Raw genomic sequence first — 15,664 nt, 5'->3', positions numbered from 1 at the left:
TCTCCCCGCACTCTCCCGGGCCGGGGGATGCAGAATGGTTTACAGAGGGACCGCGAGGCGCTGATTGGTCGCAGGCCGCAGTGACGTCGGCGGGCGCTGCATTAAGGCGAGGGGGCTTCCAGAGCTCAGCCAACAGCCAGGAGCAGTGACCAAGCCGCCGGAGCTGGGGAGAGACGCACCGGGGCGGCGACTGGGCCAGGAGACCAGGGACTGAGGGACGCGCCCGGGGAGGGCCAGCAACGAGCCGCGGCCCGGGCGGCGACAGCGGCGGTCCGCGCCGAGCCGTTCCAGCCGCCGGCCTACTGTAGCCGCTGCGCCAGGATATTTTTTTTTTAAAGCTCTCCAAGCTGCCCCCCTCCTCCCCGACTCCTTCCGCTGCAAAAGAAAAACAAAAAAAAAAAAAAAGGAAGGAGACTAGAAAGGAAACCCAGATTTGCCACCACAACGAAAAAAAGAAGGGGAAAAGGAAAAGGAGAGAAAGTCGAGCGACTGTGGGGTTAGACGGAGGCAGACAGAGCGTGGGCCGAGCGATGCGAGGCTGTGCGCCCAGGCGGCCACGAGTTGTGACTGGAGCCACGATGCACGGCCAGGCGCGGTGAGAAGCCAGCCCGTAGTGCCTCCCGAAGGAGCCCGGGCGCAGGGAGGGTCGCCCTGAGGACACGGAGGCCGCCAGGCAGGCCAAGGGTCGAGGTGACTGGGCTGGGGCGGTAGGGAAGGAGCGAGTGCGCCTGGCTGCCTCCGCCCGGAGTTGTCCCTCTCTGTTTTCGATTGACACAAACACTTCTCCAAAAGCGGGGAAACCTAAGCAACAACAGCAATCAACACCAAGATCTTCCTCCTACCCTCCCCTCTTTCCCTTCTCCCGCGGTCGGCCCTCGTCTCCTCCCCCAGGCCCAGCGCCGGCGCTCGGCGCGTCCAGACCCGCAGCGCGATGCTGGCAGTTTAGGATCCAAAGCTTCTCTGCTCCTTTTGTTCTTTCCTTCCCTTTTTTTAAAAAGAGGGGGGAAGTCCCAGTGGTGGGCAGCCTGGCACGCACACACTCGCCCTCATACACCGACAAAAGCAGATGCACTTTGACTTCTGACAGCTCTACCTCAAGCCCCGGAGAACTCAGCGGCGCTTTCCTCGCAACTCGAGCTCGGCGAGTCGTCGTCTTCTTCTTCTTCTCCGTTTTTATTTATTTATTTCCGTTCCCGCCGCCGTTCTCACTGACCTTCACTCCTCCGCGGGCTCTGAGCAGAAGAGTCGCATTCTCTCCCGCCTGAGACTTCTTTTCCTCGCCCCAGGAGCTCAGGCGGCGCCGCTCCAGCCCGGGGCCCCGGGACTCCCCGGCTGCACACTTCACTGAGACGCCCCCAGGCCCCAATCAGCCTCGTTTCCTCCACCCTACTTTGATTTCCTGGTGCGAGTTTTGGCTTGCACGGCCAAGTGTGTGTCCTCTTTTTGGAGAGACTGGGGAGCTCGTGCCGGTTGTCTTCAGGAGTCATCCCCTGGGCTCTACTTTGCCCCTCTCTCTCTGGGCCTCATCAGACCAAACCAAAGACCATGGTTCACTGTGCCGGCTGCAAAAGGCCCATCCTGGACCGCTTTCTCTTGAACGTGCTGGACAGGGCCTGGCACGTCAAGTGCGTCCAGTGCTGTGAATGTAAATGCAACCTGACCGAGAAGTGCTTCTCCAGGGAAGGCAAACTCTACTGCAAGAACGACTTCTTCCGGTGAGTACTTTCCTCCCACGCCTCTGCCGCTCCCTCCCCGCGGGCCCTTCTCGGCCAGCTTCGGATCAGAGGTTAGCGTGGCCTCGCTGCCCAGTTAGGAACTGCTTCTAGAGAGGGCAGCCAAGTCCCGCGGGCGCCCGCCTCTCCGCCAGCTGGCGCGCTGGGAGCCCGGGACGCGGCCCTGCTTGCATCCTGGAAACTATGGGTCTGGGTTTGGCTGCATGTGCCTGGGAAGAAAGGATCTGAGCCTGACTCAGCCCAGAAGCCCTTTCAAGCTTGGAAGAGACAGGGCAGCCTCGGGCGTTGTAGCCCAGACTGCTGTCTTTCCCGGAGCCAAGCTCTGCAGCAACTGCATTCTCCAGGCCTTCGGGGTTGTTTGCCCTCCAGGCACAGCCCAGGCTCCCTCCCAGCCACTACCTTTTCCGACCCCGAGCGGTCTTGGCGGGAAGCTCCGAGCCTTTTGCGTAGAGTGTCTGGAAAGAACTCGGCCTTAAGGCCGATCCTGCACGCCCGGGGGTCTTCCCCAAACCCGGACATGCCTCCGAGTGCAGACCTGGGCAAACTGCTGCACTGTAGCCTGCGAAGTGCCCGGAGCTTTTTCCTGCTTCCCTGGCTGCCGAAGTTGTCTGGTGGTTCGGCTTCAGCCCCAGGCGACTCCGACTCCCACGGGCTCCGCTCAGTAGTCCTCCTAGGAAACTGCCAGCCACAGCCAGCAACCTCTTTGCTGAAACCTGGGGGAAAGCCAAGACCTCTAGCTTGCTGGTGGAGAGACTTCTCCCTACCCCCCTTATCCGTTTAGCATTTTAATTATATTATCGTACACTCACAATTTCGCCGCTCCATCCACACAAACACAGAAGTCAGCAGAGAAGAACGGGCACAAATGCGAATTGCAATTCCACCCTACGGATGTGAAATCTCGCAATTTACTCGGCTGACTTGGTCTCTGCTTTTCTGAGTTTGTGGTCATAGTTCAAACCAGGGAGCAGGAGGAAGAGGGATTCAAAGCCACTCAGAGGGCCAAGACGCGCTGTCCCCAATGCCGCTCCAGGACTCGTGCCTGGGGTTGGGTTGCGTGGAACCATGAAGCAAAGCTCCGTGCTCTCTGGTATTTCGGGAGAACGCGCAGGCTGAGCCTCTGAGCCTCCGCGGGCTGCCCGGTTTTCCTCAAGGACTGGATCATAGCGGGAGGGTGGCAAGCCGTACTCGTACCCGCTGCCAGTGGGTCCCTGAGCCTGGCTTCCACAACCCGCGGCAGAGCGCCCAGAGCCAGCTCCCGCAGCTCCCGCTTTTGCCAACCTGCCCCGCTTTAGGCAAGAGCGTGGAGGCGGCCCCGCTAAGGCTACGGGGGGCTCTCCGCGGCTATGTTTGTTTACCAACAGCGGGACTAGACCTCGCCAACCCCACGCCTATGTGCGGGTCCTTTTGCGTTGAAGGAGAGAAAAGCGGCGCTCCGCGCACGTTTATATAGAGTTCTAATTATAATTCGACTTTTCTGAATCTAATCGGAAAATAAATGCCCCTGTTCCACCCGCCCACACAGGTCACTGCCTTGCCACCTTCTTTAGACGATGCATCTTTCCTTTGGGATAACGCTGGGAGTGAGGCTGGGGCTTGGGGGATAGCTTGGGCCCCTGGCTCTAACCGCGTGTATCTCCTCCCTGACACTTCCCTGGTGCCGCGCTCTCTCTCCTGCTGCCTTCTCACCTGCTTAACCGGAATTCTGCCTCTCTTTATCTCTCTCTTCCCTTCTTTCTGTGCTCCATTCCTCCTCTCCTACTTCCTCCACTTTTTACATCTTCCCCCTCTCTCGCTGTCATCTTTCTCCCCGCCTGTCTCCCCTTGCCCCTGGCTGACCCATCCCCGCCCCCGCCCCCCACCCCCACCCCCCGCAGGTGTTTCGGTACCAAATGCGCAGGCTGCGCGCAGGGCATCTCCCCTAGCGACCTGGTGCGGAGAGCGCGGAGCAAAGTGTTTCACCTGAACTGCTTCACCTGCATGATGTGTAACAAGCAGCTCTCCACTGGCGAGGAACTCTACATCATCGATGAGAATAAGTTCGTCTGCAAAGAGGATTACCTAAGTAACAGCAGTGTTGCCAAAGAGAACAGCCTTCACTCGGGTGAGGCCCCAATTCCTGGCTGGCTAGGTGCAAGCAGGTCCTGGGGGAGGAAGGCTCGCCAAGGCCCCGGCTCATCTGTCCCTTCCCTCTTCTCAGCCACCACGGGCAGTGACCCCAGTTTGTCTCCGGATTCCCAAGACCCGTCGCAGGACGATGCCAAGGACTCGGAGAGCGCCAACGTGTCGGACAAGGAAGGGGGTAGCAACGAGAATGACGACCAGAACCTGGGCGCCAAGCGGCGGGGACCGCGCACCACGATCAAAGCCAAGCAGCTGGAGACGCTGAAGGCCGCCTTCGCTGCTACACCCAAGCCCACCCGCCACATCCGCGAGCAGCTGGCGCAGGAGACTGGCCTCAACATGCGCGTCATTCAGGTCAGGCCCCGGCGCGCCTCTCCATCCCACAGAGGCCCACACTGCCACTTTGGGCACCCAGGCCGAGCCCGGGAGAGCCCTGAATCCAGAGAGAAGTGAGAGATTGAGTCCGGAGGTGGGGTGCCTAGACACATCCCGAGCCTGCGGGACCTATGAAATGCCTGATGCCTTCGAGCATCTAGAAAGTCCTCTTCCCAGCCCAACAGAGGTGATCGTGGCAGTGGAGGGGGAGGGACGGGAGTTCAGCCAGAGGCTGGAGGAGGATAACTGTTGAACACTCTGGAGAGAGTGGGGAGCCCTCTTTCTGCACATACCCCACCCCCACCTCGGGTTCGGAAGGGTCAGAGAAGTCTGTGTCCCCCAGAGTCAATCAGTCTCTCTGCCTTCTGCACAAAGTGAACTCTTCCTAAGTCTGCAACTCCAACTTTGTGATCGCTTGCTCCAATTAGACAAGCGCCAGATCAGGGACTTCCCCTCCAAAGAGAGGTGGTTCCGGCGGGAGTCAGCTCTGCTTCCAGCGGGTTGGAGTGAAATGGGGATGGGAGGCTACCTGGAGGCAGCTGGGCCTGTGGGCGGAAAGGAGGTGAGACTGCTGAAGTTCCAGGCCAGGGGCAGTCTCTGGCTCAGTGCTAGGTGTCCGGTTCACCGGTCCTGGATGCCCTGCGTGGGTGTGGGTGGATGTACCCGCCTGGGAGTGGGTGGATGTACCTGCCTGGGAGGCTGGCTGTGCATGTGCACACGTGTTCAACACGGAAGGCCCTGAGGCCTACAGGAGACTGTGAGAACCCGTGTGCATGAATGAGAAGTCGTGTGTCTGTGTCACTATTGGCAAGAAGCTGTGGATAAGTATGTTTGGCACTGTGAGATTGTGCATGGGTGTAGGAGATTGTAGGTTTTGGTATCACAGGCTGTTTCTGTGTCTCTGTCATGGTTGGGGGGAGGGTTGCTGCAAGAGACCGTGAAATGGAAACGCGGTGTGTGTCTGACATTATTTTGGAGAGGCGTAGTCTCTATGTGTGTACAGCCCCAGAGAAGCTGTAACTGTGATAGTGTGACTGTTAGAAAAACCCCAGCTATACCACAACTGTCCCCCTCCAGACAGGGCGGCCTGTCCAGGTCCTCCTGTGGGATTCCTGCTCACCATTGGCTCAGGGTCCGCGCTGAGTGGTCCTAGTCAGAGATCGCACCGTCACCACTACCCTACACACACACACACACGCGCGCGCGCGCGCGCGGAGTCGGCTAGCCGGGCGGTGGAGGGGTGCTGGCTAGGCCCGGAGCACCCCGGGGTCGGGGGTAGAGTCTGGGTGGCCTCACCCCGCCGCCATATGCTGCAGGTCTGGTTCCAGAACCGGCGCTCCAAGGAGCGGAGGATGAAGCAGCTGAGCGCGCTGGGCGCCCGACGCCACGCCTTCTTCCGCAGTCCGCGCCGGATGCGGCCGCTGGTGGACCGCCTGGAGCCGGGCGAGCTCATCCCCAACGGCCCCTTCTCCTTCTACGGAGGTGGGTGCGCGCCGAATGGCTGGGCACGGCCAGGTCGGGGCGGGCTTCGTTGGAAGCGGGTGGCAGCGCGGGGGGGCACGCCTCGCTCTCTGTAAGCCACTGGAGAGTTGGGGCGAGTAGGGAGAAGGCTGGGAGTAAATCAAGGGGAGGCGGCGAGACCGAGGGCCCAATTCACGGCCCTGAATGACCGGGGTGGCTGGTAAGGGGCAGCTCCCGGGCTTGCGCCCAGCCTCCTCCCTGCACCCAGGCCCTCAAGGGCTCCCCGCGATCCGCGAGTTCCCCGCGTGGCCTTCCTCAGCCCGCCGAGGTCGCGTCTTCCCTCCCTTTCGGTCCCGCCGGCCCCTGGCCGGGCCCTGACGTCCTGCTCCCTCCCCGCCGCTCCGCAGATTACCAGAGCGAGTACTACGGGCCTGGGGGCAACTACGACTTCTTCCCGCAAGGCCCCCCGTCCTCGCAGGCCCAGACGCCAGTGGACCTACCCTTCGTGCCGTCATCTGGGCCGTCCGGGACGCCCCTGGGTGGCCTGGAGCACCCGCTGCCGGGCCACCACCCGTCGAGCGAGGCGCAGCGGTTCACCGACATCCTGGCGCACCCATCCGGGGACTCGCCCAGCCCCGAGCCCAGCCTGCCCGGGCCTCTGCACTCCATGTCGGCCGAGGTCTTCGGGCCCAGCCCGCCCTTCTCGTCGCTGTCGGTCAACGGTGGGGCGAGCTATGGAAACCACCTGTCCCACCCCCCCGAAATGAACGAGGCGGCCGTGTGGTAGCGGGGTCTCGCACGGTCTGCGGAGTTCGTGGTTGTACAGAAATGAACCTTTATTTAAGAAAAATAGAAAAAAGAAAAAAAACATAAAAAGCAAGTCCCCACCCCCTTCCTCCAGCCTCGAGAACCATTCTCCTTCTGGGGAGACCGGATGGAAAAGGGGGACACGAAATAGGATCCAAATCGGCCTCGAGGTGGGACTGGGATCCGCGCACTGGCTGTCGACGTGCAGAACTGGGGCTCCCCAAAGGAAACGCAGACCTCTCCCCAACTCCCACCTGGACCCGGATCCGTAGACAGACCCCGCGGGCGTGTGCGCCTTGCAGGCGGGCGGCGAAAAGACGTCCAGGGCAGCCGCGGGTGCGCACAGCCATTGGCGATGCCGGGAGCCGTGGGGAGGGAGGCCGTGAGCACAGCCGGGTGAAGGAAGCGAAGCGGCCCAGGGCGCTCCCGGGCCAGCCAGGAGGGTTCTAGCTCTGGGATATCCCTTATTAGTGTTGTCTCAGAGTTCAACAACAGCGACAACAAACTCTTATAGCTTCAGAAACGCCGACCTGCCGTGCATCAGGTGGGACTATATATATATTTTTTGTCTATCTGGATTTTTGGTTTTTGTTTTTGCCAAAATTGCAAAATTCTAAATGTAAAGCCCTCCATATCAACTCTTCTACCTTCGCAAAACTACACATACACACATACACACGTACACGGACACACTCGGTAGGATGGTCTCCAGCCAGACCGCTCAGTAAAATGACTTGAACATCAGCTGTACAAGAAAAGTATTCTACCTTCACACACAAAAAGTTAAAAAAAAAAAAAAAGACTATTGAACTAAAAACAGTCAACTGTTTACGTATAATGTTAAATTCAGGAGTTCAGTGTTTTACTAATATATCCTGTTTTGAAACCTCTTGTTCGAAAACAAAATGTTTTGAGCAATCAACCAAAATTTTTCCTTTTCTTTTCCTGTAGATGTTCTGACAGATTTGCAGGGCTTTCGGCTCACTGTGCTAGTATGTAAAAAGGTGTTGTTTACACGAGGCAAAGAGAACACATGCTATTCGACAGTTGCCAAATAGAATAATTATAGCACAAATACTGTAAAGGTGCCTGGCACCAGCAACCTGAGAAAGTGTTAAAAAAAAAAAAAAAGTGTTACAAGGTTTAAAAAAAAAACATCTTTGCTAATTTTTTGTCCTGTTGAACATTCATGGAATTGTTAATATGACTTATATAGACCCACACAGGTTTTATTTTTGTGTCTTTAAAATAAAAGTCCAAAATATTTAAATTTTATGGTCAAATATGCAGTCAACAGCTGCTACTTTTTCTTTATATATTAAATTTCTCATATGTCTTTTATTGTTCTAATAAACCTAAGCTTGTGTGACCTCCAGTGCATATTAGACCATTCACTGTATGAAAGAAAACATGTTGAATAAATTTGTGAGTTTTTAATAAAAATAGAAAATCTGATGTTTAGATAATTGGTGTGTTATTTGATGTTTTCAAAGGGGAGCCCTGATGGGGAGCTGAATGGGTCCTCAGAAGCCAGGTGGAAAAGAGAGGCAGGATTGGGGTGATATATCTGTTTTTGCCTTGGCTGTGGCTGAAACCTTTTGCTAATGCCAGCCAAGCTTTTCTCTGTGGCTTCCTGCTGTTATTAGCTACAGATTTATATCCTGTGGATTTAACTGATACCGTTGAAGAGATGTTTGCTGATAAGTTAATATAGAATTTGAAATAGAAATCAAATCATGGCTAAAAAATGAGTGGTCCGGGTCTGCGATTAGGCATAAGATTCAAGGCATTCCCTCTTTCACTCTCCCTGCACGTGCAAAACTGGGCTTGTGAGTATCAGATACTTGTAATACATAGTTAGAGGTGGTCCTTTTCAGTTTCAATTCATTTCCTATAGATAATCCGGCTTTCTAATTCGGTAGTTTGAAAGATAATGTAAAGGCTTTCTAATTTGGTGGTTTGAAAGATAATGTAAAATGAATGTATAGTACAGCTAGAAATGAAATACTTTAATCCCTTTCACAGAACTGATATGAAATTGTTGTTTTATAGTATTTGTTACCTTCGAAGTTCCCCAGAAGGAAAACTATTTTGCCTGGCACAAGATACATATTAAGTTTCTCTGAAAGATGAACAAAAATAACTAATATCGAAATCAAATTTCAACTGAAAATGTTCTAAAAGTAGCTCGATTCTTTCCAGTCCTTCATTAGACTTGGAAGAAATTTGAATATTTTATCTACTATGAAATATTCTTGTGGATGTGTGTGTTTCAGTATCAGATGCTATTAGAGTTCCGGGATTTCTTTTCCATATCACCTAGATTTCACTCTGGATTATTTATTTCCTTATTTAAAAAGTCAAAGGTTTGACATTAAATGGTATATAATTTCCAGTGCTGTTTTCAAATTTTGTTAAGACACAGCCAAGTTTATCTTCCCTGCAGAGAAGGCTTTAAAATAAGCAATATTTCACTGCATCCATATGATGGCTTATCTAATGGGGGAGGAGGCTATCTGGGAGGAATCTGGCAGTGTTCTTTCAGAAATAAAAATGTAGGAAATACAGAGGAGACTTTTGAAACTCCCAGCCTCTGCATGCAGCACATTTCTTTATTTGCTTTATATGCAATCACTGGATCGGCTTGTTTTTACCTTTTTAGCATTTATACACATTAAATCCTAGCTAACTTATTCATTATAGCCTCTACTCCCTAGCCCCCTTTAAAGACATTCATTTAAATGAACTGCGCTCATTGGGAAGCTGCATTTTCCTATCAAGGCTGCTGAATTATTTAGCAGCTTTATTGTGGAATCGGGGTATTTGATAAGAAGCGTTTTCGGGTTGGGCACGATGTGGATTCGATTCTTCTAACTCCGTGGCTGTGGCCACAGTCTCTTCCCTCGGCGCCGGATTCAGAATCCTGGCGAAAACCCGAACAGGTGGCAACGCTCAGCAGTCAAATTTGGAGCCGAAGGCCCCAAGGAGGAGGCCTGGAAATGTCAGGGCCTGTTCTCCTTCCCATCAGTGCTCTGGCCCCGAGGTGCGGGGACGCGCGGCACCATCCCTAGGCGGAGCTCCCGCGGGAGGCGCAGCAGGAGGGAAGCGCCACTACGGTCCCCTCTCGCCTGAGAGGGCAGCCTGGTTTCTCCCCGTGGCCATCTTAAAGCCACCACCTCTGTGCCTCTCGCCACCTGCCTTCAGGGTTCCAGCAGCAGGGAGCCACCATCTGCTCTGGCGAGGGAGCTGAAGCTCACCCACCCAACTTCTCTGGGCTGGCTGCCGCTGGTGAGCTGCTCTGGGTGAGGCACTTGGGGAAGTATTACCTGTGGAGAGCCAGGATAGGCATTGCCAGGGCTGGGACCTGAGGGTGGACAGCATCTAAGTAGAGGCAAGTGGGAACTTGGTTTTCCTAAACTCTTGAAACTCCTTGTCAAGTGAGTAGACAGTTGTTTGGGACAATTGGAAAGTGTCACCCCTTGCCCATCCTCTGCTGTGCCTAATCGCCTGCCACTTTGCAGCCCTTGGAGGGCAGGGAGAGGGATTGTGGACTGGGTGCCCCTCCGCCTTCTCTGGAGAAGGCCATCCTGTTAGGGAACTCCTCACCCTTATTCTCCTCTCCCTGTTCCTCTCATCTGCTCTCATCTCTACAGCAGTCAGAGGTTGAAACTCCTCGCCACAGTCCACTCTCCATCTCCATCCCTACCCCATCAATAAGCCCTTCCCCCACCATCTCAAGACACTGGAATGCAGGTAGGGAGAGGCCTCCAGAGGGAGTATTTGAGAGTTTGCTCCCTTGTCCCTTGCCTCAACTACTCGCAGTTGCATCTTAATTCCTAGAATTACTTCCTCTTCCCTCCACTCCTGGAGTCCCCTTTCTACCTTCAGTATAAGGTCAGGCAAACATTTTGGGGGGCCCTGGGATGTGTGTGACAGTAGAACGGTCTTGATTCCTTGCTAAAATGGCTTCCCAAGTCAGTAGGGACCAGGACAGAGAAGGGAGAGTAAGTAAACAGGTCTATGGCATTTTCTGCTGAGTGTTTGCCCAGCACAGCCCCCAAATTGGCCAGCAGTGTCCTGTTTGCATGACAGCTTAGAGGTGGTCTCTGCACTGACTCACCTTCCTTTCTCTTTTCTTCCTTCTCTTTACCTCAAAGGCCAGGTTTCTAAGCATTGTAAGTACCCAACATAGCAAGGGAATAGGACTGCAGGAGGTAGTTTCTTAAATGTGGGGTGAGAGAAACATTTTTGTCCTTTGAAGCCCCATGGCACCTTGTCAAGGACCAAGGAACACACTTTTGCTTGGGAGGCCCCGATGCAGGCACAAGACTGCAATTATAGAGGATAAACCAAAAACTGTTCACTTAGGCTAAGCTCTCTTATGGATGGTAAAAAGCAGTTTTCTTCTCCTGAGTCCCCTGCCTAGCCTGGCATTCTTTTCCTTCTATGTCTGAGGGGGTTTGCCCTCAGACAGGTTCTCCTTCCCCTCTGCAGCCCTGGTTGTCTTCACTCTTCAAGAGCCACTTTACAGGGACATGGAACAGGCTCCACTAAAGTGGTGTCCTCTTATTGCTCTTGACCCTGAGGACATGTGAAGATTGTGAAAGTCAGAGATCCTCTCTTCCCTTGGTTTCCATGGGAGACAGTAGAGAGCTGAGGGTTCCCCAGTTGTTCAGCTGTGGGATCCAACTGGCCCGGGCTGTACCCAAGGGGCACTGCCACAGTGCACCACTAACACCTCTTTTCTGGATCCTTTTGAGGCAGATTCTGTTTAGAGGGGTCTAGGTCTCTACAGGCAACCTCCAACAGATACCATAAGAATAGACCACTTTGTAGTCACACTTATCATCCCTTATTGCAGTTTCTGTTACATGTTTGTCTACCCTCCTAGGCTGATCACCGTGGGGAGAGAATCCAACTTACTTATCTTGTATCTTATCTAGCAGTGCCTGCCACATAGTGGGCAGTCAGAGAATGCTTGATGAAGGAAAGTGGATGTAAAGCGATTGTATCTTTCCGTGTGCCGGGTGCAATTACATTTATACTATTAAGTCTTTATATTTTGAGTCTGCCCTTCTAACGGTAGACCTGTATTTTTCTGCATTTGTGCACCTGCTTAAAGTGTCTGAGCATGCCCTCATCTCTGAACAGCAAATAATCAATACCGAGGGGTATGCAGTGGAGTAATCCACACCCCACCCCCTTTTCCTTGCTCAGGCAAGGATACTTAGAGACGCCGCAGAAACTATCTTTAGCCACAGCGATTCCTAAGTATTCCCATTAAGAAAGACGCCAGCAGTCCGCCACACACACGTGCATATCCCTGACACAGGATTCCCAAATCCTGGCCGCTGAAGGGCGGGAGGCGTGTGCCCGGCCTCAGACTACTCTAAATTGCGAAATGCCAAACCTGTTCTGGGTCCCAGTCTCTGTGTGCCCGAGTGCGCACCCGCGATTCGAGCAGCTTAAGCTTTACTCCCGCCTCCTTCCCAAATCAGCCACCGTGGGCCACGGGTACGCTATGCTTTATTTCTAAGCGAATCTCGCACAAATCTCGAGGCATATTTTGTACAAGGGGACATTGGCCGCGCGCATCGCAATCCCATCTCAGCGACAGAAGCGGTCACGTGCCTTGGCGCGCTTCCGCACCGCCCCCTCCCGCGCCCGCGCCCGCGCCCGCGCACACGCGCCCGCGCGGCTCCAATCCCTTCAACCTTCCGCGCTTCCGCCTTCATCCTAGCAACGCCCGCAGTGACGCACAGGCCCCGCCCCCTCCCGCGCGCCTCCCGGAAGTTGCCCGTCCAGAGCTGTGAGGTAGCCTCCGCGCGGTCTCTGGCGGAGTCGGGGAATCGGATCAAGGCGAGAAGACCCGGCAGGCAGGGAGCTTCGGGGCCGGGGGTTGGGCTGCACATTTACGTGCGCGAAGAGGAGTGGACCGGGAGCTGGTGACGATGGCGGGGCCGCAGCCCCTGGCACTGCAACTGGAACAGTTGTTGAACCCGCGACCAAGCGAGGCGGACCCTGAAGCGGACCCCGAGGAAGGTGAGGCCGGACTGGGGCAGGCCACGTGCGGAGCGGTGGGCCAGGCCCTGTGGGGCCCGGGGGCGACGTGGGAGGGGCGTGCGCAAGGCCGCCGGGCCTGCGCTCCTTCGCTTGGCGCGGAGGAACGTCGCCTCCCGCGAGGGTGGTCCCGGGCTCGGGAGGAGGGCTTCGGCTTCTTTTCACACGCACTCGAAACTTAGTGCTCGGCCGGATGGGCGGAACAGATCGAGGGCTCAGGCCGAGAGGAGCTGGTCTTCAGGTTTACTTGCTCCAGGCCTGTTGGAGGGAGCCAGAGTCTGCTAGCAAGTTGGAAGTTAGCTTTGAGGATGCCCTTTCTGGTATTGCGTTAGAAAGGGGGAGAAGAAAGTCTTATGTTTTTAACTCAGGTTGCCCTTAAAAACTAAGTTGGAGACTGATGGAAGGATTTTCTGATGCTATTTAAGCCTCTTGAAGTCTCAAGACACTTGTTCAGTGGCTGACGACTGAGACTCCTGTTCTGTAAGCTGATGTTCAGAGTCTAGCTGGGAGTAATCCTGCTTTAGACTTGAGTCAGAAGTGTGAGAAAGGGATAATAAGGAGGGATAAATGCGAGTGCTGAACCGTATCTTAGGAAGATCAGTTGAAGAAACCCGGGGCTGTTTAGCCAGAATAAGCAAAGAAAACTCCCCAAAGAATGGGACAGAGTGAGGGGAGAACGTGATGACTGATTTAAGATATTGGAGCGACTGTCACACATTGAAGAGGAATTCAACTAGTTTGATAGGATCCAAGTCATAGAAATAGATCCCACTAGTAGATGCCGGGAGTCAACTTTCTGTTTAGAAACAGCAATAAGACAGTGTTCTACTTTGGGAGAGAATGAATTTCCTATTCCTGGAAGTTGGTGGGGATTTCGTAAAGGTCGTTCAAGTATGAGATAAATAGGTCGACCGGGGTTCCCGTTAAAGTTTCTGCTAACCTGGGGATTCTGTTTACTTTTCCCTCTCCCCCAACAGCCACTGCTGCCAGGGTGATTGACAGGTTTGATGAAGGGGAAGATGGGGAAGGTGATTTCCTAGCAGTGGGTAGCATTAGAAAACTGGCATCAGCCTCCCTCTTGGACACAGACAAAAGGTATTGCGGCAAAACCACCTCTAGAAAAGCGTGGAATGAAGACCATTGGGAGCAGACTCTGCCAGGATCGTCTGGTGAGTAGACATTTTTGAATGGAACTCTTCTCTTCCCTAATTTTTTTAGGATTAAAATCCTCCGGTCACCCCCCATGATCTCTGCAAGAGTAGTCTGCAGATCTTTTTTTTTGAGACAGAGTTTCGCTCTTGTTGCTCAGGCTGGAGTGCAATGGCGCCATCTCGGCTCACCGCAACCTCCACCTCTGGAGTTCAAGCGAGGCTCCTGCCTCAGCCTCTCGAGTAGCTGGGATTACAGGCATGCACCACCACGCCCGGCTAATTTTGTATTTTTAGTAGAGACGGGGTTTGTCCATGTTGGTCAGGCACCCCATCTGTTATCTTAGGAGAGACCATTGATTTGGTATTAGAAAGGGTCTTAGAGGTTACTTCATTTCACTTCATAAGGAATCTAAAGCCCAGAGTGATTAAGTTGCTATACTCCTTATGTTCGGACTAATGGCTCACCCTACAATGGAGTGACAGAGAAGGCAGTGCATTTTGGCTACTGGAGAGGGTTATGAGCTGAAAAATCATTGTCTCAGATGAGCATGTTACCCTTGAATTGTGACCCCTGACCTTTGGTTTTCCAGGACTTGCATTGAAGCACTGTGTGATACTAGTTATTTGTGAAACTCATTTTTTGCCATTCTAAAAAATCACATAATCCTTCTCTTCCCAGCAAAAGAGTTAGGAGTCTGTGCGCTTATAGTTTTAAAGAATTATAAATTTCTCATAGTGGAAGAAGGGGCTAGATATGGTGATTACTGGGAGAATGTCATTTGTTTTCCTTTAGAAAGGTCAGGGGTGTCATGTTGAGAATCCACAGATAATATAAAAGGAACTATCATTTAGGTTATGATATCTATGATTTAGTCCTTGATGTAGTTCTGGGAGCTCCTGATAAGCTCATTTCATATTCTTTGCCTAGAGACTGATAAAGGGACCAATCATGAGACAAATATGATAATATTTATTGAGTTCTTACCATGCGTCAGGCACTGAGTTTAACTCTATAATTTAAGTTCTAAGAGCCTGGGACACAGTAAGTCCTCAAAAAAAAAAAAAAAATTATAAAACTACCTGGAATTAGACAGATTTTTATAAAAAATTATCACCATTATCACTACATGTGTCACCTAATTTAATCCTCCCAATTGCCCAGGAAGTTATTACTACTTAGCCCCATTTTACAGATAAGGAAATTGAGGGGCAAATTGGTTACATAAGTTTGCTCAAGGTAATATAGTTAGTAAGTGGAAGAAACATAATTCAAATGAAGGCTGTCTGTCTCCAAGATGTACACTCTAGTAAACTCTATGAATGTTTCTTAATCTGAGAAATGGCATACATTCAAAGAATTTAAATAATAATTTCTGTTTACTGTTTTGGCACTTAGTTTTTGTATTTATATTTTTGGCAGCTTTGTGTCTTAAGTTTATATATACCTCTTTAAAGAAGTGCTGAAGACCTGTCATGCTTTCCTAAAATCTTTATTTTATTGAAGAAAGTTTTTGGAAACTGGTCCGTCTATCTTAGAATCATACTTGAAACACATGGGGCTTTTATGTTCTACCATGGAACAGATTGGATAAACTGTAAAAACCTCTAAATATCAGATGATACTCTAAGCATAAGTCAAACAAAGAGCCTTAACTAGCACTCTGTCTACTATAGGATCAAGTTCAGCGTCCTCATGAAAGACGAGACCCTTCCTGATTATTCTCATCTACCATCACTTCCTTGTGCATCCTGCACTCCAGTGCGTTTTCCCTTCTTGTCTATGAGCTGTTGCCTTATGCTTCATAAGTAAAATTATATCTCTTTCTCCACATGATACCATCCCCCACCTTTCCAGGAGAGTTAGGTGGTTCCATCTCCATACACTGTGTACTAATGATGTTGTAATATAATTATTGGCATGCATATCTACCACTCCCACCAGACCATGAACTC

General features: G+C 52.4%; 2 protein-coding genes across 2 annotated transcripts in view; both read left to right on the top strand.

Moving 5' to 3' along the window:
- Positions 1-1,533: 1,533 nt before the first annotated feature.
- LHX1 (LIM homeobox 1) lies at positions 1,534-7,962 on the top strand. The gene is made up of 5 exons (XM_002827306.5): positions 1,534-1,715; positions 3,611-3,837; positions 3,934-4,211; positions 5,549-5,714; positions 6,101-7,962. The coding sequence occupies exons 1-5, from the start codon at positions 1,546-1,548 to the stop codon at positions 6,478-6,480; spliced, it is 1,221 nt and encodes a 406-aa protein (XP_002827352.4). The 5' UTR covers positions 1,534-1,545; the 3' UTR covers positions 6,481-7,962.
- Positions 7,963-12,180: 4,218 nt separating this feature from the next.
- The window catches only part of AATF (apoptosis antagonizing transcription factor), a 115,962-nt gene continuing 112,478 nt past the window's right edge, over positions 12,181-15,664 (top strand). Inside the window, exons 1-2 of the mRNA XM_002827307.6 lie at positions 12,181-12,542; positions 13,538-13,729. Coding sequence (XP_002827353.3) covers positions 12,452-12,542; positions 13,538-13,729 — 283 coding nt within the window. The 5' untranslated portion in view covers positions 12,181-12,451. The remainder of the gene's footprint in view (positions 12,543-13,537; positions 13,730-15,664) is intronic.

This window comes from Pongo abelii, chromosome 19 (genome assembly GCF_028885655.2).
Source record: "Pongo abelii isolate AG06213 chromosome 19, NHGRI_mPonAbe1-v2.0_pri, whole genome shotgun sequence".
NCBI classification, from domain to species: Eukaryota; Metazoa; Chordata; class Mammalia; order Primates; family Hominidae; genus Pongo; species Pongo abelii.
The sequence above is the reverse complement of the archived record's forward strand: the minus strand, read 5'-3'. Positions and strand labels throughout refer to the sequence as shown.

Coding starts and splice junctions, on each gene's coding strand:
- LHX1 (XM_002827306.5), top strand. CDS start 1,546: ATGGTTCACTGTGCCGGCTGCAAAAGGCCCATCCTGGACCGCTTTCTC. Junction 3,838..3,933: donor AGAGAACAGCCTTCACTCGG/GTGAGGCCCCAA, acceptor CCCTCTTCTCAG/CCACCACGGGCAGTGACCCC. Junction 5,715..6,100: donor CCCCTTCTCCTTCTACGGAG/GTGGGTGCGCGC, acceptor GCCGCTCCGCAG/ATTACCAGAGCGAGTACTAC.